Below are 21,577 nucleotides of genomic sequence, written 5' to 3' on the forward strand. Positions count from 1 at the left end.
AACTGTCAGGAAGTTTCTCCTTAGTTCTAGGTTGCTTCTCTCTTTGGTTAGTTTCCATCCGTTGCTTCTTGTCCTGCCTTCATGGGCTTTGGAGAATAGCTTGACTCTCTGAGATACTGGAACACTGCTATCATGTCATCCCTCATCCTTCTCTTCATTAGACTAGACATACCCAATTCCAGCAACCATTCCTTATATGTTTTAGCCTCCAGTCCAAAACCATGAATGGGCTCTTGAAACAGACTTGGTGGTGTGAAAAGACTCGGATGGCTATGAAATTGCTAAATCCATTCTCTATCTAGGCCAGCATTAGAACTTCCCAAGCCCTCAAACCAAGCTCTTTTTAAGGCCTATCCCTAAGGATCAGTTAAAGTGCGGTACACAGATCTGTTTATTGGCAAACAAACTAGAGATAGTCCTTGACTTACAGCAGTTGGTCATGTGATCAAAACTCAGACGCTTGGCAACGGACTCATATTTAAATGGTTACAGTGTCCTGAAGCCACATGATCACCTTTTGCAAGCTTCTGACAAGCAGGTAAGTGAATCCCTGCAGACGTTATGTGAGTAACATGGTTGTGAGGTGAATCTGGCTTTCCCATTGACAGCTTGACAGAAGATCGCAAAAGGTGATCACGTGACCCCAGGACATTGTCAGAAAAATGAGTCAGTTGCCAAGTGTCTGAATTTTGATCACGTGACCACGGGGATGCTGCAATGGTCGTAAGTGTGAAAAACTGTCATAAGTCTCTTTTTTTTCCAGTGCTCTTGTAACTTCAAACGAAATGTTGTGAGTTGAAGACTACCTGTATTGCTAATACATTTATATAACTATAAGGTGACCAACTTTTTTACAATGAGAAGGAGGACACAAATAAATTGAAGAAAAAAAATTATGAATAAATAAAATTAATTATTAAAACTGAAACAATAACATAAGCGAATAAACTTGTAAATAAAATTATACATATCTGGAAATTATTAAATAGATAATGAATTAATGAAACGTGAATTATTGTGCTCACCTGTGTATGATTGAATATTCACTGAGAAAGAAGTGAGTCTAATGCGTGCATGTGTGCCGTGTCGTGTTTCGGTAAGAAGTAAACAAAGCCACTTGCGTACGGCACACTCTTGCGCGCGGGGCACTCTCTCAAAACAACTCTCCGGTGCGGAGCGCATGCGTCTCATAATCGCGTCTTGCCATACTGTACCGAGCCTTGATAAATCGTCATGTCAAATACAAATACGTCACATCACACGCAACGGATCAGATCGGCATCGATTGAATTTACAGATTAGTCTTCAAATATCGAAAAGGAGGACATGTAGGAGGACACTTTTCGAGAGAGGACAGAACTTACAAAAGAAGGACTGTCCTCCCTAAAGGAGGACGATCGGTCACCTTAGTAACTATCATGTTTTTAACCCACTGTATTTTGTGAAAATGAGTCCCATATCTCAGTATATTTGTCCATACAGTAAAAAATCTGTAGGCAATGTGCAGGCAGTCCCAGGGTCATGTGATCAACTTTGCAACCTTCCGACAAGCAAAGTCAATGGGGAAGCTAGATTCACTTAACAATCGTGTTACTAACATGAGTGATTCACTTAACAACTGTGGCAAGAAAGGACGTAATATGGGCAAAATTCACTTAACAGCTGTCTTGCTTGGCAACAGAAATTTTAGGCTCAGTTGTGGTTGTAAGTTGAGGAATACCCATACATCCTCAATCTTGCTGATCAGTAGGCAGGGAAGAACTTGATGATCCTCCATAACCCATCATTTCCCCAAACCTGGATAAGCCGTCCGTTTTATTTGGGATTCAGGAGTAACACCTTGACTTCAGTTTTCCTGCAGACGTGGTGGTAGATCATTTTCTCCATGGTGGATGTTCCTGCTTCGTGCTGCCTCCTGGCTTCTGGGCTCTCTCTTCTTTCCACGCAAACCTACAATATTTTCGCGCTTACCTTTCACTGAAGTTTCGATAAATTAAGTGGAAGAATGGAACCTTGTCAGCTTTTCAACTTAACTTTGATTGTGATGGCCAAATAAAACAGACCACGAATGGGCAGGAGGGTAGAGGAATGGCTGGATGCTGATTTTTCACACTCAACTTTTGATTACCATGGACAGAGGTAGGCAACCGTGGCTCTTTTATGACTTGTGGACTTCAACTCCCAGAATTCCTGAGCCAGCCATGCTGAGGGAAAAGGGAGAGGTTTCCAAGCTGAGCCATGCTGGCTCAGGAATTCTGGGAGTTGAAGTCCACGAGTCATAAAAGAGCCACGGTTGCCTACCCCTGACCACGGAGCAGTGTGAGTGATGTCATGTACCATCCATGAATTCAACTTTGGTCTTAGTGAGGACACTCGGGGCTTGATCTAAAAATACTCTGAGTCTTTGGAGAACAAAAATGGTAGTGTAGGACAATCTGAATCTTGGGGGATTTTTTTTTCTGTTTTGACAGACAAGATAGTGTATTTTAAAGTTGTTTTTCATAGTGAGGGAGCATATAATTGCACTTAGATCAGCATTTCTTTCGCCACAATTGGGCCAATGTGGTCAGTGACAAGTAACACGTTTCTGATGATTTTATGAGAATTCCAGTATCTGTTTTAAATAACTACCACCCACATTGAGTTAACCTTTCAGACGAAGCATCTTCGTATGCTTGAACAGATTCTGAAATTAATAGGTGCCTTTCTTTAGTATTCACAGCAGGAAGCCTATGTTTAGGATCTTATTCTTTTCAGAAAAGAGCAAATGTGATTAAGCTTTTTTTTAAAAAATCAATTTCTTCTCTGCTCCAGATTCATAAGAAAGGCTAACTCAGCAGGCCAGGAAATTTTTTGAATAAGAACCCTGTACTTTGAGATGCAAATAATAATAATTAATATATTATTATTATTATTATTATTTTAAAAAACAGCTTTGTAGCCTTTTTTTCGGCAACCAGGTCACATTTACAGTCATTTGCAGGATCTTGATGAGGGTTTTGACAAAAACCAGCAGTTACTTCCAGTTTTCTGCAAAAACCACCTGCCATAGAGAACCATAGGTTCATTTAGTCACTACGCCATTTGCTTAATGATCAATGCAAAAAAGTTTGTAAAATCGGATTTATGAGTGTCCTGACTTACAGCTGTGATGAGCAGGCTCTATTATGATCGTTAAGTCAAGGACTGCCTGTACTGTATTTATTCTTCTTTCTCTACTGTACCTTAAATAAAGACGGCCCCTCTTCTTTTTACAGGCCCCCCGCGATCGTTGGGCTACAACATCGATCCTTCTCCAGCGATTCTCTTCTCATCAAACCACAGCAAGCACTTTGGCTATCAGGTCCTCCAACTTGGGAAAGGCTCTGCAGCAAGGTAGCTCCCCCCCCCAAAAAACCACCCTCGTTCCCACATTCAGTATATCGCAGTCCTCAACTTATGACCATTTGTTTAGTGACCGTTCGAATTTGCAATGGCGCTGAGAAAAGTGACTTACAAATGGTCCTTGCACTTACGACTGTTAGAACGTCCCTGTACAGGTAGTCCTCGACTTACAACAGTTCATATAGCGACGGTTCAAAGTTACAGCGGCCCTGAAAAAAGTGACTCATGACTGTTTTTCATACTTTCAGCATCCCACATGGTCCTGTGATCAAAATCCGGACGCTTGTCAACTGACTCATATTTGTGACGGTTATATTGTCCCCGAGTCCTGTGACCCCCCCTATTGGGACCTTCTGACAAGCAAAGTCAATGGGGAAGCCAGATTCACTTAACAACTTTGTTAGTCACTGGCAAGAAAAGTTGTAAAATGGAGTAAAACTCACTTGACAAATGTCTTGCTTAGCAACAGAAACGTTGGGCTCAATTGTGGTCGTAAGTCGAGAACTACCTGCAGTTACCAGATCGTGATTTGGGTGCTTGGCAAATGTTTATGGTGCTTGTAGCATACGAGAGTCACGTTCTTGCCGCTTGCAGCCTGCCCAGCTGCTTTCCAACCAGCAAAATCAATGGGGAAGCCGGCAGAAAGTTTCAAGTCACAGTCACGTGACGTCTCGCTTAACGACGAGGGCAAAAAAAACAGTTATAACATCGGGTGTTGTCATGTGACCCCTCACTTAACAACCACACCACTTAACAAAGAATGTTCCGGTCCTAATTATGGTCGTAAGTCGAGGACTGCCAGGTTTTGGGGGAGAAATTCGCCTATTGCAGTGACGGCGAACCTTTTAGAGACCGAGTGCCCAAACTGCAACCCAAAACCCCACTTATTTATCGCAAAGTGCCAGGGCTGCATCAGCATTGTGGTGCCCTCAGGGAGGGTGGGGGGCGTGGCCCACTGGGTGGGCGTGGCTGCAGTGGTCACAGCAGATTGGGTGAGCATGGCATCCCCGGGGAGGGGCGACGCCGCTTGCTCGCTCACTTCCTGCCCTGTCGCTTCCAAACGCCACGTGCTCGCTACTCTGGCGAACTCTGCTGGGGCAACGGCGCGTGTGCCCACAGAGAGGGCTCTGAGTGCCGCCTCTGGCACGAGTGCCCTAGGTTCGCCACCACTGTCCTATTGGATGAATCTTTGTGGTTGGGGTTCCTCTAATTATTGGGGTGAGGTGGGGGAAGTAGAACTGGCATCCTTTTGGCTAGTCAAGTTTTTAATGCTTTAACAGCTGTTAGAGTCATTGGGCAAAGAAGGGAGACCCTCTCTGAGGGGTGTTTGCAGCATTAACACCAGACACCAAGAATAGGAGAGGAAAGACAACATACGCAGAACGTTAGTTGCAGGGGGTGAGAATTCTCTACATCGGAAGCAGAGATGGTTGAAGATAAGAAAGTCACAGAGTTGCTTAATTATAATCACATGGCTTCTTCTGAGCCTTCATAAGTCTGCCTGTATCAGTGAAGTCCCTGTAATTCAGTGTGTAGGTTGGCTTTGTAAGAAAAGCCTTTGCCTGTCTCTCTAACGCTTGTCCACCTGAAAATACAGTGAAGCTGTGATCTCTCAACATCTCGGAAGCTGACTGACAACCAGCGGCTTCAAAATAGGTGTCGCTGTCAGCCTCACGGCGTTGCTTTGTCACAACTCCGGGTACTGCATTTTGTACAGTGGTAACTTCCGGATCATCTCCAAAGAGTACGTTACAATTCAGTACAGGTAGTCCCCCACTTACGGCCATTCGGCGACTGTTGTACTGATTTACGACAAGTCCTCAGTCTTACGACCATGGCCGCACCTCCACAAACACACGATTGAAGTTTGGATTCTTGGCAACTAACACGGTTGCAGCTTCTCCGGGTCATGTCATTGCCAACTGCAACCTTCCCAGCCAGCTTCTGACAGGCAAGGTCAATGGGGGAAGCCCGACTCATTTAATGACCAAATTGTTTGTTTGTTTGTTTGTTTGGAAAATCTATATTGCCGCCTGCTCACTCACAGTGACTCAAAGCGGCTTAGAGGAAATAAAAACACAATATAAAAGAAATAAAAATTAAAAAAATAATAAAAAAATAATAGCCCCTCAGCCCCCCCCCCCCACACACACACACTCATACCAGCCATTTAAAGGGCTCCATCCCGCTCTGGGTTCCCTAGGCCCGCTGGCAGAACCACGTCTTCAGGGCCTTATGAAAGAGTGTCAGAGTGGGGGCCAGGCTAATTTCCGGAGAGAAGATATTCCAGAGGAAGGGAGCCACCACAGAGAAGGCCCTTCTTTTGGGTCCTGCCAGCTCCCCTCTCTGGTGGGTCAGGTGGATGTGACCAGCAAGAGATGGTCCCTCAGATAACCTAGTTAACAGGATTTTGCTTAGAACTGGGGCAAGAAAAGGTTGTAAAATCAGGCACTAGTCAATTAGCAGCTGCCTTGCTTAACAATGGAAGTTCTGGTCCCAGTTGTGGTTGCAAGTCGAGGACTGCCTGTAGTCCATCCAAGTGGCTATGAGGACCCAGCTTACTGCCCTGAGGGCATCTTGTAGAGGCGTCCTTGTAGTGCTGTATCTGATGTCCCAACTACAGCTAGGTCAAGGCTGTCCTGGCTCCCAGTTCCACCCTAAGTTGTGATTAGAGCATGCCCCCATCAAGAGTGCAAGGTAGTCCTCAATTTACAACCATTCGTTTAATGACTGAAGTTACAATGGCACTGAAGAAAGTGACTTACGACCCGTTTTCACACATCACCGTTGCAGCATCCCTATGGCCAAATGACCAGTTGCTTGGCAACTGGCATGTATGCAGGACCATTGCACTGTCCCCAGGTCATGTGATCCCCATTTGTAACCCTCCCAGCCAGCTTCCGACAAGCAAAATCAGTGGGGGAAACCAGATTCACATAATAACCAAATGATTCACTTAACAACTGCAGGTATTCTCTTAATAACTGTGGCAAAAAGGTTGTAAAATGTCGTGATTAGCAACATAAATTTGGGGCTCAATTGTAGTTGTTAATCGAGGACTACTTGAGCTACTGTTAGTAACTTGTCCAGACGTCTGTTGACAACTACATTGTTTGAATGAGATTTCAATGGAACTGGATTTGGCCCATTCAGATACGGCCTACAAGCACTAGTTGGCTCCAAGTTAGTTTCCTGTAAATTGGACGCTATATTCATGCTTGTTATTTTCCCCAGTCCTCAGTTTGAACCCCGTTTCAGGGCATGTTTATTCTGTATTTATTTGTAGCTAGGAGTAAAGTGGTTATTTCCAACCAGGTTCCCTTTTTGTTTTCGCGTTTCCTACCTTCTACCACCCTAGTTTTGAGGAAGTGAGAGTAAAAACTAATAGTGGAATAGGGAAGGAAGTAAAATGGATACCTATTATTTTGAGGGAAGGGTTCCCCTTTAGAGCAATACGATCGGCAGGAATTCAGATGGTGCAACTTCCCCATTGAAGGACATGGTCACAAAGCACCAGTTTCTGGGCTCTTCCATCAAGTAGAGCTAAGTGCTGCCATCCGGTGAAGGGGTTGGCAGGAAACCAGGCAGGCTTAAAGAAGTGCTGATCGCATGGCCAAACTTCTGTCCCACGGTAGGATCAGGCTCAATTTCGGTCGTAACTCGAGGACTACCTGTATAAATTTAATAAATTTAATAAATAAAAATAAATAAATAAGATGGAGGAAGAGACGTGGCACAATCAGACTTGCAAGTTTCTCTTTTATATCAAGTCTGATTGTGCTACCTCTCTTCCTCCATCTTATACAGGTAGTCCTCGAGTTACGACTGAAATTGAGCCCAAATTTTCTGTCGCTAAACAAGACAGTTTTGCACCATTTTATGACCTTTTTTCCGCAGTTGTTAAGTGAATCACTGCAGTTGTTAAATTAGTAATATGGTTGTTAAGTGAATCTGGCTTCCCCATTGACCTCACCTTGCATTTTCACAGGAATGGCCCTACAGCACATGGCCTATCAATATTATCCCACCTCCTCTATTTATTCTCTTCCAGAGTCATTGTGGGAGCTCCAGGGGAGCAGAACTCCACAGGCAAAGTGTACCAATGTACTTTGAAGAGCAAAGACTGCAAGGACATCCCATTCCAGGGTAAAATGAAGGATTTCTAAATTCTCCATGGCTGTGAGTAAAAGGCCCATTGAAGGCTACAATGGCAGAGAAAGGCCATGATTTTCCAAAAGGTGGAGATGCCAGGGTGGCGCAGTGGTTAGAATGCAGTATTGCAGGCTGACTCTGCCAACTGCCAGCAGTTTAATCCTGAATGGCTCAAGGTTGATTCAGCCTTCCGTGCTTCCGAGGTCGGTAAAATGAGGACCCAAATTGTTGGGGGCAATATGCTGACTCTGTAAAGCCGCTTAGAGAGGGCTGTAAAGCACTGTGAAGGCGGTATATCAGTCTAAGTGCTATTGCTAAGTGCTAAGACCTGCAGTCATGATTGTAGGATGCCTCTACGCATCTGTGAGGAGAAAGCAGGAGAAGAGAAGGATATGCTCAGAGGCTGGGTGAAATATTCTGAAACTGACCTAAAGGATTAATATCTATGGATACAGATAGTCCTCGGTTTACAACCATTTGTTTAGCGACTGTTTGAAGTTACAACAGCACTGAAAAAAGTGACTTATGACCTGTCCTTACATTTAGAATCGTCGCAGCATCCCTGGGGTCATGTGATCAAAATTTGGACGCTTGACAATCAGCATATATTTGTGACGGTTGCAGTGTGCCGGCATTATGTGATTGCCAGCTGACTTCCCACAAGCAAACTCAATGAGGGAAGCCAAATTTGCTTAACAACCGTGTAGTTCACTTAACAAACGGAGTGATCTACTTAATAACTGTAGCAAAAAAAACAAACAACCCAGGCGCGACTCACTTAAAACCACCTCGCTTAGCAATGAAAGTTCTGTTCCCAGTTGTGGTCATAAGTCGAGGACTACCTGTAAGGAGGAAATTTAGGTAATATTTCCTTCAGCATTAACCAATCAATCTCTTTCTCTTGCTCTCTTTTTGCAGAGAATTCTCCAATACCCCATCTCGGCATGACCCTGGCAAGCAATATACAGGGAAATAAAATGATTGTGAGTTTGCTCTAGAAGGGAGGATAAAGTTGGGCAGGGGTTTAAGCTGCTTTCTGACAGGCAGAGACAGATCTTTAAAATTGCTTCTCATCCCTGAATCAATGTTGGAAGAAAAGCTGTATTTAAGTGAACATGAATGACAATGGAGGCAAAATTTCTTGCAGATAAGTATTTACTCGGCTTCCATATATTTTGATCAAACTTGTGCTGGGAATTATTTTGGTGGTTAATTAGTTCATGTGTTGTGAAAAACAAATTATTCTGAGTAGTCAAGAATCTCAAATAACAGTCTCCCCCAAATCTTCAGTCCCAAACCTAGAAGAACACCCATAAAGCCTTATGTATCTTATGATTATGATATGATTTATTGACATCTTATGATTTATCACTTGTTGTTTGTACTTTATGATTAATGATTGTAACTATGATTTACGATCTCTGATCTATCACTTTGTTGTTGTATGTGTGTACAATGAGAGCTTACCTTATGCATCGGAGACAAATTCCTTGTGTGTCCAATCACACTTGGCCAACAAAGAATTCTATTCTATTCTATTCTATTCTATTCTATTCTTATCAGAACACACAAACGTTGAAACACGCAGACTTTTGAAGTTTACTGTCTCTCTCATAATCTACAGATACACAAACAGAGCAAAGGAATATCCAGAGGATCGCCCATTTCAGGATTCATAGCAAAAACCAGTGATGGAATATTTAGAAACAATAATCTTACTGACACAATCAGGAATATGATCTATCCAGTCCAGTCCCATATCCACAATCTCAGTTGTGTGACTAGCGCATTCCTCATTATCAAAAAAGATAAAACCACCAGTAATTCCTTTCATGGAATCAGATTCAGAACAGAGAGAGCAACAAGAAATGAGTCTTCCTGCACATATAAGGAAAACTATGGGAAACAATGAACCCAAATGTGCTGCAAAACTCACATTGATCAAGTGCTCAAGTGGCACAGCAACAGCCCAATAGTACATAAGAGAAGCTATGTAAAATCTCTCTACTGCCAAGTGAAAACAATGCAATAATCCAGAATTCCAAAAAGCAGAAGTAGACGATATCCTTATAACTTCATCAAAAAGTTTTATCCATGCATCCAATAACTACCCAAATTCCTAACCATGAAAGGAATACATCTACCCTATATGAAAAATATCTCTTTGAAGCTTCCACCATATAATCCTAGGTATCACGATAGCCCATAAACCAACAAGATCTATCCAGACTATCCTAAGCAACCCAAAGGCCCACAGCCAAGGAAGACATAACAGGAGTCATCTACAAGTGGAAGGACAGTGAAAACCATTATGTAGAAAATTGAGAGAATACATGCACGAACATCAACTGACAGTCAGGAGACACAATAAAAACTCCTTAATTTCACAACACAATGACATGTTCAACCACAATTTCAAACGAGAAGCGTAAACATCTTAGACTTAGACCAAGCCTAATTCACAAATATCAGAGAATTCCTGTAGGTTTTTCTTTGGGATTCTTTAGTAGGTTCACATCCTTCTTCATTGTCCCAAAGGTGCTTTTTCAAGAGGCAAATGGACTTTCTTTGCTTCTCATTCAAGAAGCTTCTTCAGTTTTGACTCAGTTCTGACTCAGAACTGGAGAAGCTTCTTGGATGAGAAGCAAAATATCTTCAAGGAAAAACAAAGGAAGTCCAGTTGCCTCTTGAAAAAGCACCTTTGGGACAACCATGACCTGGATGATTGGGAATGTCCATAGACATCCTTTTTCATTCCACACCTATTAAGGGACGCACCAAATGAACAAGAATAATCAAAGAAGAGATGATGCCTACCCCAAAAGCAATTAGGGAAGAAGCAACACCCCAATCAAGGTTGATAGGACAAGATACCACCTATAAAGGGCCAACTCTAGTCCTCCCTGCATTGATGATGTTCTTCAGCCTGGTGATGAAAAGTCTGCAGGAAGGAAAGCAAGCTTAGAGAACACCAAGTACTCCCCCAAATCAACATAAGCAAATATAACATCTGATGGCTGCTCTAATCTCACTAAGCATTAGAACAATCAAAAATGTTTCCAAAATGAAAACCGTTCAGAAACTTCCAGAAGACCAAGAATTAGAAAGCCAAGCATATTTCTGAGTTCTAGAGAGAAGGGGGTCGCACCTGAGAAGGTCTGCTCCATCCATTATATCAGCATTCTGCTCAGGGCCAAAGGTGGACTATTTCATTTAATTTAGCTTAGACCTCTCCAACTTGTCAACCTCTAGATGGGTTGGGTCTTCAGAATCTCTGCTGGGGTTACAATCCCCCAAAAATCTCTAAAAGGTACCCATTTAAGGAAATACATTTTAGGTGATAGGAATGGCTCATCCTGGACTGATGATCTTCATTGCTCTTCTGGATCCCTTTTCCGAGATTCCCAACATCCCTTTTGCTTTTAATATGGCCACTAACCTCTGCACTTCTTTGTCTCCAGTTTCCTTCACTTTCTTGATGACAATAGGAACAGTAAAACTTTCTCTCTGCAGGCATGTGGGCCAGGCGTTGAACAACACTGTGACAAAAATCTTTATGTAAGTGGAATCTGCTACCTGTTTAACACCAAACTGCAAAACCCCAAGAACATAACAACAGGATATCAAAGTAAGGAGATTCGTTATTATTAAAAATTTTAATTGTAATAGTTAATATGACAGAGGAAAGGCGTTATTAAACACCTGAAGAATATTTAGTTGAATCCAGTTTAGTTTCTGTTCAGCTTCACATATGTCCTTATCTGGAGGTCAATCTAATTTTTGGCCCACCATCAACAGGAAGTTCCTCACAGCCTGGAAATCCCAACTGCCCTTTTTTCACCTGAGTTGTTCTTTCTTTTGTTTCATCCCACAGAATGCCTGAAAGGAAAAGTGGACCTGGTGTTTCTTTTTGACGGGTCGGCAAGCATGAAAACATCTGAGTTCTTGACTATCAAGGAGTTCATGATTGACGTCATGAAAGAATTGTGGAATAGTTCTGTACATGTAAGGTCTACTTACTGAGTACCATGTAATTGCCATGGAGAAATTTATTTCCTTCCTTCCTTCCTTCCTTCTTTCCACTCCTCCTTCCCTCCCTCATTTTCCTTCCTTCCTTCTTTCCACTCCTCCCTCCCTCCCTCATTTTCCTTCCTTCCTTCTTCCCCTCCCTCCCTCCCTCTCTCATTTTCCTTCCTTCCTTCCTTCCTTCCTTCCTTCCTTCCTTCCTTCCTTCCTTCCTTCCTTCCTTCCTTCCTTCTTTCCTCGGAAGATTATATCTTTACTCCTGCCTGAAAATGTTTAGGCTGACTTGGTATATCAGAGGACATAACCATTAAAAACATTAATTTGTCTCTTCTATGAATTCACACAATACTGTAGGAGGGAGGGAGGGAGGGAGGGAGGGAGGGAAGGAAGGAAGGAAGGAAGGAAGGAAGGAAGGAAGGAAGGAAGGAAGGAAGGAAGGAAGGAGAACACACAGAAAAGACAGATATTGGGCATTAGCATGGTAGCTTTGTCCTGTTTACCTTTAGATGTCCGCTGCAAGTCATCAAACCTTACTCATTCTGCAGCCAAGCTCTGGAAAGACTGAACCTTCCACCAAAAGAATATCTCCTGGACACAGGTCATGGCATTGGGGGACAGTCTCCAGAGCCTTCTGGATAATGACATGGACTCCTGATCCCCAGTCCAGCCCATCAGGATCCAGAACCAGGGGGGAGGAAGGGATGGATGAATGGATGGAAGGAAGGAAGGAAGGAAGGAAGGAACTTGAGGTCGGACCCCCCCCCCCATTTCTGCTGCACTGTTGTAATTATGGATCCACAGGCAGAAAGTGGGTCTGTTGACTCTGATTTCATAAAGGGCAACTTATGAGACGTTGACAAGAAAATCATTCAGAACGATTCTGCCTTAATTAAGGAGGTTGACTTAATTATAATCAGGGCTGGGAAATTCTTCTTGTGGTTTTCAAGATTCTGTGCTGACTCCAGATTAAGATTAAGATTAATGATTTTCAACAGCACCCTTTCTTTCGACCACTTTGGCAATGAGAGACGTGCTGTGTTTTGCAGAAGACCTTCCCAGCCGTGCCATTAATCCCAGTCTCTTTCTCTTTCCACCCTTCCAGTTTGCGGCCGTGCAGTTTTCAGAGGATGCCAAACTCGAATTTGATTTTAACAACTATACCAGTAATCCAAATCCTGAAAAACTCTTGGCCAATGTCGTACATGCCGAGCAAATAACAAACACCTTCAAAGCTATCAAATTTGTGGCGTAAGTAAAGTTTTCCTTTTGGTGGCAGGAGGTTGGGTGGGGAAGGGCAACTTGAGAAAAGATCCGATCAAGTTGGCGATTTAAGATACTGTGTCTTTTCTAAAGATTTAGATCACAATTGCATAGAAACATAGTGATTAATCAAGCAGGATATCCAGATATGGAATGTGCATTAAATTGGAGTAGCCAGAGGGTTTTAACCACAATTTGAAATTACATTTTGTCTAATGCACTCTGGCACGTTGCTCAAAGCTGGTTTATTGTAGTAAAATAATGTTTCCAATCTCTGGTTAGAATAGTGGGAAGCTGGAGGGCATTCCTAGTTCTGATATTCCCACCAGGATGAAATGGTTGCCAGTTGCCAAGCATCCAAATTTTGATCACGTGACCATAGGGAGGCTGCAACGGTCAAAAGTGTGAAAAATGGTCATAACTCACTTTTTTCAGTGCTGTTGTAACTTTGAATGGTCACTAAACGAATAGTTGTAAGTCAAGGACTACCTGTATTAGCTTTCAGCTGATACAGCTTTCCAAATTAGATACCTTCCATAAATAGTAGCCTTAACCTCAATTCATCCTAGCAGACAGCCTTGGTTGTGTTAGCATAGTTTTAGCCTGAAGGATCAAATTATGGCAAGACTGCTAGAGGCCAAATGCATGTTTGACGTTATACATGTGCCTTCAAGTACCAATAATTAAAGTGCACTCCTCATTTTCCTTGGTTTAGATCCGGGTTTCTCAAACCGGTCAATTGCAAAATGTGTGGACTACAACACCCAGTTGTCAAGTTTGAGAAACACTGGTTTAGATAATAATTCCTGTGTTTGCTGGTGGCAGAAACGAAGTCTTCATTCCCGAACGTGGCACGCGAAAAGAAGCAAACAAAGTGATTGTCATTATCACGGATGGGGACGCCTCAGACAGGGACAGGGGACATATAGAAGCTGTCAAGAAAAAGAACATTTTGCGCCTAATCATTGGGGTAAAGTATCCAAAGGTGTTGCCCATCTGGCTAATGAACAGAACCACCAAGCAGTGTTGAAGAGATCTACCTTATATGCTATGTTAATGTTAACATGTAAAAAGTAGCTTAAAAGGAGAAAAGTGAAGAAACGTATTTTAATTAATAAGATCAGATATTTTTCAGGCATTAATAAAAGTTAATTCTATACCTGTCTGCGTATAGATAGTCCTCGATTTATAACAACAGCTGGGACCAGAATTTCTGTTGCTCAGCTAGGCAAATTAAGTGAACCGTGCCTGATTTTATGACCTTTTTTGCTATGTTTGGTAATTAATGGCTTCCTCCATGAATTTTGCTTCTTGGAAGCCGGCTGGGAATCACATGATCCGGGATGCTACAACCATTGCGAATACATCCCAGTTGCCAAGTGCCCAAATTTGGATCATGTGACCTGGAGATGCTGTGACAGTCATAAATGCAAGGATCATTATATGTCCCTTTTTTCAGTGCTGTTGTAGCTTCGAACAGTTGCTAAGCAAATGGTTGTAAGTCGAGGACTACCCATATGTAACAAATGTTCATGTACAGGTAGTCCTTGACATACCACCACAACTGAGCCCAGAATTTGTGTTGCTAAGTGAGAAATTTGTTAAGTGAGTTTTGCCCCGTTTTACGACTTTTCTTGCCACAATTGTTAAGTGAATCACTGCAGTTGTTAAATTAGTAACACGGTTGTTAAATGAATTTGACTTCCCCATTGATTTTGCTTGTCAGAAGGTCGCAAAAGAGGATCACGTGACTCTGGGACACTGCAACCGTCGCCATAAATATGAACCAGTGGTCAAGCGTCCAAATGTAAATCACAGGACCATGGGGATGCTGCAACGGTCATAAGTGTGAAAAATGGTCATAAGTCACCTTTTCAGTGCCGTTGTAGCTTCAAATGGTCATTAAATGAACTGTTGTAAGTTAAGGACTACCTGTACTTGATTCTTTACTGCTTCCCACCTCCTTATTGTTCTCTCCTTTTTCTGCAGTTCGACGTTTTTAAAGACTGACTATAGACATGCAAAATATTATCTTAATAATTCCTTCCTTGTCTCTCCAGATTGGGAATCACCTTAATGAACCTGAGTCCCAAAGGAATCTCAAACGGATTGCCTCAGAACCCACAAATCAATTTTTTAAAATTCTTGCCAGCTTTGATCAGCTCAAAGACAGTTTCAATGATCTCCAGTCTAATATCTTTGCCATTGAAGGTAAGTCGGGCCCACCGGGTGTCTCCAGGGAGAGATTGAGGGGAAAATGCTACCTCAGTCTGTTTTTAAAACAGAGTCTTAATTGCGTTTCAAATTTGATATTAAAAAAACCTGACAAATGGGGACCTTGTGTAGAGCTGTGTACTTACCGCCTTCCTCGTGTTGATGCTCTCCAGAAGTATTTAGATTATATTTCTACTAGCAATAATAGTTTGTGAATCTGGGAAGATGTTCTCTATGGATCTGGATGGTGCCGCTCTTCCTATCCACTAGAGCAGGGATCTCCAAACTTGGCAACTTTAAGAGTTGTGGACTTCAACTCCCAGAATTCCTCAACTAGATGGGAGCTGAAGTCCACAAGTCTTGGAGTTGCCCAGTTTGGAGAGCCCTGCATTAGAGCCTTCCAATATATGTGCTTTGCCAACATGTCTGGAGCTTCTAAGATAGTTCTTGGCAGGCAGATTTTCCAAGGACTTTATCAGTGGCCTTGAAAAAATAATTGGTAAATGTTCTGTCTTTTATAACATCAGAGCCTCTGGCCTAGTCCCCATCCTTTCATTTATTCCACAAATACCTTGGCTGGTGTAGCACAGTGAGAGGTTAATGCATTCAGAACCCCCTCCCACCTGGTCATTTTCCATATCTGTATATGGGATTGGTGCAGTGGTGAGATTCAAATATATGAACAACCAGTTCTCTGTGTGGATGCCGCTTCCGGAAGTCCATCCTGGGCCTGGACAACAAAAAATTAGCTACCGGTTCTGCCGAAGTAGTGCGAACCGGCTGAATCCCACCACTGGATTGGCGATGTAGGCCATCAAATCTCTAAATTGGATTTGTCTATGTGGACATGAGCAAGCAATACCCCATATATGTTTTTTCTTACTCAGATCCCACGTTTTCTGGGATGGGAGGGGGCAAAGGTTTGTGCAAATGCCTCTGCCATCCCTCCCTCCTATTTTTCTTCATGTTCTATTTTTATTTTATTCAAAAAAAAGTTAAAATGCAAAATACGAATAGAAAACTTCAATTTTTTTTCTTCCAAATAAAGATAAAAAAACCCACAAAACATACAAGGTATTTAAAAAGTGCATTAAAAAACCCTAACATACATACATACATACATACATATACATACACACACACACACACATATATAATCCCCACTAGTTGAATATTAATATCAATCAGTAATTATTACTAATTAATATATTACAGCAATATTAATTTCTCACCCCTTGTGAAATTGCCCCCCCCCAAATGAAATATTGTTTCCCATCTTTCTTCATGACAGGTACCAGTGACAGCAGATCCTTCCATCTGGAATTGTCATCCAGTGGATTCAGCGCGGATATATCCCAGGTGAGGCTGAAGGATTGGAAAGGCCCCATCACCCCCCAAAAACAATTTACAAGTAGTCCTTGACATATGACCTCAATTGGGACCAGAATTTTCATTGCTAAGCAAGATGTTTGTTAAATTAGTTTTCCCTGATTTTATGACTTTTTTTGCCACAGTGTTTAAGCTAAACTTAACAACCACTGTTGAAAATGGCGATCATGTGACCTCAAGACACTGTAACTATCGTAAATACATGCCAGTTGCCAAGTACCTGAATTCTGATCACACGACCAGATCTTACTGGCTGGGGAATTCTGGGAATTGAAGTCCATACATCTTAAAATTGTCAAGGTTGAGAAACACGGGTATGGATTCATCATCCCTGAAACATTTGTTTTTAAGGGCAAATCAAGGCTGAGAACACTTCCAGATGAGCACATTATAAGGTTGCCATCTCTGCTTCCTGGTGATCTGCCTTTGTAAAAACAAGATCTTTTGGTCTGCAGGATCGGGTGATTCTTGGCGCTGTGGGTGCTGACAACTGGGCTGGGGGCATTCTGGAGCAGCAGAAGGATTTTGCCGGTGAAAGATTCATCACAACTCCCTCAGTCCGGAAAGAGATGGAAGGGGCCTACTTGGGTGAGTAGGGGATGCCATCATCCCAATATAATCTGGACCATTCTTCCCCATCCATCATAATATGTTGGCTAAGGATCGTGGTCATTCTGGGTGCCAGTTTATGGAGGGTGGATCTGGATGTTTGTACAAACTGGGGTTAGTTTTTGTTGTGCTTTTGCTTATCGTATAGAATTGGGATATATATACAGCTATCTTTCCTATGGAACGGAGGGTTATGAGTCAAGCTTCTATTTCAATCTTGTGGTTACTTCTTGTTAAATGTACAGATACATTTCAAATTATTCACAAATATGAATGCAGGTAGTCTTATAACAACAACAACAACAACAACAACAACAATAGTAGTAGTAGTAGTAGTAATAAAGTTGGAAGGGACCTTGGAGGTCATCTAGTCCAACCCCCTGCTCAGGCAGGAAACCCTATACCATTTCAGACAAATGGCTGTCCAGTCTCTTCTTAAAAACCTCCAGTGTTGGAGCATTCACCGCTTTTGGAGGCAGGTTGTTCCACTGGTTAATTGTTCTAACTGTCAGGAAGTTTCTCCTTAGTTCTAGTTTGCTTCTCTCCTTGATTAGTTTCCATCCGTTGCTTCTTATCCTGCCCTCAGGTGCTTTCCAGAATAGCTTGACTCCCTCTTCTTTGTGGCAGCCCCTGAGATATTGGAACACTGCTATCATGTCCCCCCTCGTCCTTCTCTTCATTAAACTAGACATACCCAATTCCAGCAACCGTTCCTTATATGTTTTAACCTCCAGTCCCCTAATCATCTTTGTTGCTCTTCTCTGTACTCTTTCTAGAGTCTCAGTATCTTTTTTACATCATGGTGATTAAAACTGGATGCAGTATTCCAAGTGTGGCCTTACCAAGGCATTGTAAAGTGGTATTAATAAGCTGCTTTGTTGTGCAGAAGGCCCTCAGCCTAACCCAGTGTATCTTAACCTTGGCAGCTTGAAAATCTATGGACTACAACTCCCAGAATTCCCCAGTCAGCATGAATTCTAGGAGTTGATGTCCACACATCTTAATGCTTCCAAAGTGGAGAAAGATTGGCCTAACCTTCTGTGGGATTTCCATCTATATGTTTTTAACCTTCCCAGGGTATACACTCGCATTTCTCCAGCATCGTCAGAAAGAGTTCTACGCTGTTGGTGCCCCTCGATACCAACATTTGGGAAGGGTCCTCTTATTTGAGGTTGACGCCAAAACTCAGAACTGGACATTAAAGCAAGAAATTAAAGGGGAACAGGTAAAGAAAAAAAAGAATCACATAATCATAAGGTTGAAACTTTGAAGGTCTTCTAGTCATAAGGAGCTTTCTAGATATTTTGGTCCACTGCTGCCTACCATCATTACTAGAACTAGGCCAGTGGTGGCGAACCTATGGCACATGTGCCAGAGGCGGCACTCAGAGCCCTCTCTGTGGGCACCATGCCCCAGAGATGGCAACCGTCCCTCTTCAACCGGCCACCCGCTAACTCGCCGAGGTCCCACATGGTCGGATGCATCCCAGCATGGCTGGTTTGCCTCCCCCCCCCCCGTCCCATCCCTCCTGGCCTCACATGCTCTCCTTTTCCCAGGCACGACCCACTGCATCGCCTCCTCAGCAGTTGGCCGGCCGTCCAGCTCAGAGGCGACTTCTCTGAAAGGCTGGTGGTGGACTGTGGAGCCCCAGAGTGTGCCGGTCAAGGGGCCCTCATGCGCTGGCTGGCCTCTGTGTGTGCGGGGGCCGATGGTGTCAGGCAGCAGCCGCCCCGGCCCCTGCCTCGCCTTGCCCTGCGACAATGGCACCCCCACCCTATCTCGCCTTGCCTCACCTCACCCCACAGGATGAGCCTCCTGCTCACTGCCCCACCTGCCAGAGACCTCCTGGATCTCCCTCAACCCTGCCCGGCCCCCACAGGCATCCTCTCCACGAGCAACATCGAAGTGACCACGCCCACCTTGGCCACACCCAACCAGTCTGCCATGACCACAGCCATGCCCACCAAGTGGGCCATGCCCACCTGGCACCTGGCGATAAATAAGTGGGTTTTGGGTTGCAGTTTGGGCACTCGGTCTCTAAAAGGTTCGCCATCACTGAACTAGGCCAGTGTTTCCCAATCTTGGCAAACAGAAGGCGATGGACTTCAACTCCCAGAAGTCTCTTTAGTGGTTAGTCTGGCTTTGGAATTCTAAGAGTTGAAGTCTGTATACCTGGAAACTGCCAAGATTGGGAAACCCTGATAGCAAAAGGATGGTCATGGTGGCCCAAGAAAACCTAATCAAGATTCTTCTCCTTCTCTTTCCCTAGTAAAGAGCAGTGGCTGAGCAGTTAAGCTAGAATCCCAAAGTCTCTCGTAGTCAAAAATCAGAAAAAAAACTGACAGCCCCATTTAAGACAACGAATATTGTGTGTGGAGATGACTTCACTGAAGCAGGATTTAAATATGGCAAAAATCAGAAGGGATCTGATAACACCGAGTAGCGGATTTTATTGTATGACTTTTGTCATCTGTAGCTCACTTCTTCAGGTGCATGGAATGGTTAAATATGGAGTACCCAGAGAAAGAGAGAGAGAGGGAGAGAGAGAGAGAGAGAGAGAGAGAGAGATGATGGGGTGATGGGATGGTTTTGCAGATGAAGATTCAAGGGGAAAGATTACAAATACTGGCCAATTAACAGGTGTAATATACTGAAACCCACAGTGTGTTCAGATGTTTAAACAGGCCAGACTTAGTTAGACAACGTAAATGTACGTGATCATTTCAAAGTACCGTAGAAAGATCAACTGTCTATGATCTATGATCGGGGATCCTGTGCTGGTGTTCTGCCTTTTCACTATATGCATTTTGACACCCCTTTTACAGACTGGGTCATATTTTGGAGGGGTGCTTTGTGCTGTGGACATAGATGGTGATCAAGAAACAGACCTGCTGCTTATCGGGGCCCCGCAATATTTCACCGAAACAAGAGGAGGCCGAGTTTATGCATATGGCTGGGAAGAGGTGAGGCATGAAAATGGGCAGGGCAATACATATCCAACACACCCGTGAGATGCCCACATTGTATTCTAGATTTGGAGAGTGAACACTCTCTAAAGATTCCTTTTCCTTCTAGGATAATCTCATTCTCCTTGGAGAATTTAATGGGAATTTAGGATACCCCTTGGGCAGATTTGGAGCAGCCATCACAGATCTGGCAGACGTCAATGGGGATGGACTGATGGACGTGGCTATAGGAGCTCCCTTAGAGGATGAAGAGAGAGGAGCTGTCTACATCTACAACAGCCATGAGAAGACTCTGCAGATAGAGTATAGCCAGGTAGGGCTACAGCAATGATGTTACATGCTAGTATCACCTGAGAGATTTGCTAGAATGCCACACCCGCCTGTTCGCTGCTGATCTCCAAAGCTAATAGGTGAGAATGCCACACCCACCTGTTCGCTGCTGATCTCCAAAGCTAATAGGTGAGATCAGAGTAGTACCTGGATTAGAAACCACTACTAAATGCTAGAGCTGTAGGCCTCTCAGAAGACACCAATGGTCAAGTGTTTCCATATTGTTCCAGTTTATGTTTATGTTTATGTTTATTTAGATTTGTATACCGCCCTATCTCCCTTACGGGACTCAGGGCGGTGAACAGGCGATAATAAAAATCACAATAAATATCTATTCTAAAATCAAATTAAATAAATAAAGGCCTGCTCTAAAATACCCCATAAAAAACCTATACTAAAACCTAATTAAGACTACGCCAGGCCGGCTGCACGAAATAGATGAGTTTTCAGGGCTCGGCGAAAAAGGCGCAGGTCCGCAGTTGTACGTAGGTCGGGGGGTAGGTCATTCCAGAGGGCAGGAGCTGCCACAGAGAAGGCTCTCCCCCTGGGGGTTGCCAGCCGGCATTGACTGGCCGACGGCACCCTAAGGAGGCCCTCTCTGTGGGAGCGGACTGGTCGAAGGGAGGTATGTGGTAGGAGGCGGTCTTGCAAATACCTAGGTCCATTGCCATGGAGCACTTTAAAGGTTGTTACTAACACCCTGAAGCGCACCCGGAAGGCCACCGGCAGCCAGTGCAGCTCACGCAGGAGAGGTGTTACATGGGAGTATCTAGAGGCCCCCAAAGTGAAGCTACATGGATATTTCTGTAAAGTAACTGATAGAAGTAAGTCTTCATCCTGGTTCATCCAAGCCGGGAATAAATAAGCAAACATGGCGACTGCTTTGGGAAGAAGGTTACAGTTTATTGCAGAAGCAGAAAGATGGTTCTTCAGGAAAGAGCAGAGGAGAGAAGAGAGACTGAGCACATGGGTAGAAGGTTTTTATACCCCCTCCAGCCCTATTTGGAATAGTTTCCTGTTCCTGTGGCATGAACCTTGAGGATATTTCTGAGTGCTTTTCTAGGCCTTGATATCTGTGGTTTAATCCTATTATCATATCCTGCTTCCCAGGTGATGGGGCTAATGACTCCTAGAGTTTGGGTGGGGCATGCAGATTTTCTCTTTGTCTTCTTGATTGCTCTGGCTTCAACTTTCTGATGGTTTTATATCTGCATTTGTATGGGGCTAGGTCTTGCTTGGGCCAGAGA

The 21,577-nt window shown here is 43.4% G+C and overlaps 1 protein-coding gene across 1 annotated transcript; it reads left to right on the top strand.

The window, feature by feature from the left end:
* Positions 1 to 2,129: 2,129 nt before the first annotated feature.
* Positions 2,130 to 20,313, top strand: LOC107298566 (integrin alpha-L-like; the record flags this gene model as incomplete). Its single annotated transcript, XM_015827942.2, has 14 exons — positions 2,130 to 2,139; positions 3,258 to 3,375; positions 7,373 to 7,530; positions 8,455 to 8,519; positions 11,050 to 11,164; positions 11,411 to 11,541; positions 12,665 to 12,810; positions 13,648 to 13,792; positions 14,883 to 15,033; positions 16,328 to 16,395; positions 16,881 to 17,013; positions 18,111 to 18,259; positions 19,860 to 19,997; positions 20,110 to 20,313. Coding segments are annotated over exons 1-14 (1,731 nt in total), but the record flags the coding sequence as incomplete, so codon positions are not given.
* Positions 20,314 to 21,577: the final 1,264 nt, after the last annotated feature.

Source organism: Protobothrops mucrosquamatus, unplaced genomic scaffold, assembly GCF_001527695.2.
Source record: "Protobothrops mucrosquamatus isolate PMUCROS unplaced genomic scaffold, P.Mucros_1.0 scaffold4092, whole genome shotgun sequence".
In the NCBI taxonomy this organism is placed as follows: Eukaryota; Metazoa; Chordata; class Lepidosauria; order Squamata; family Viperidae; genus Protobothrops; species Protobothrops mucrosquamatus.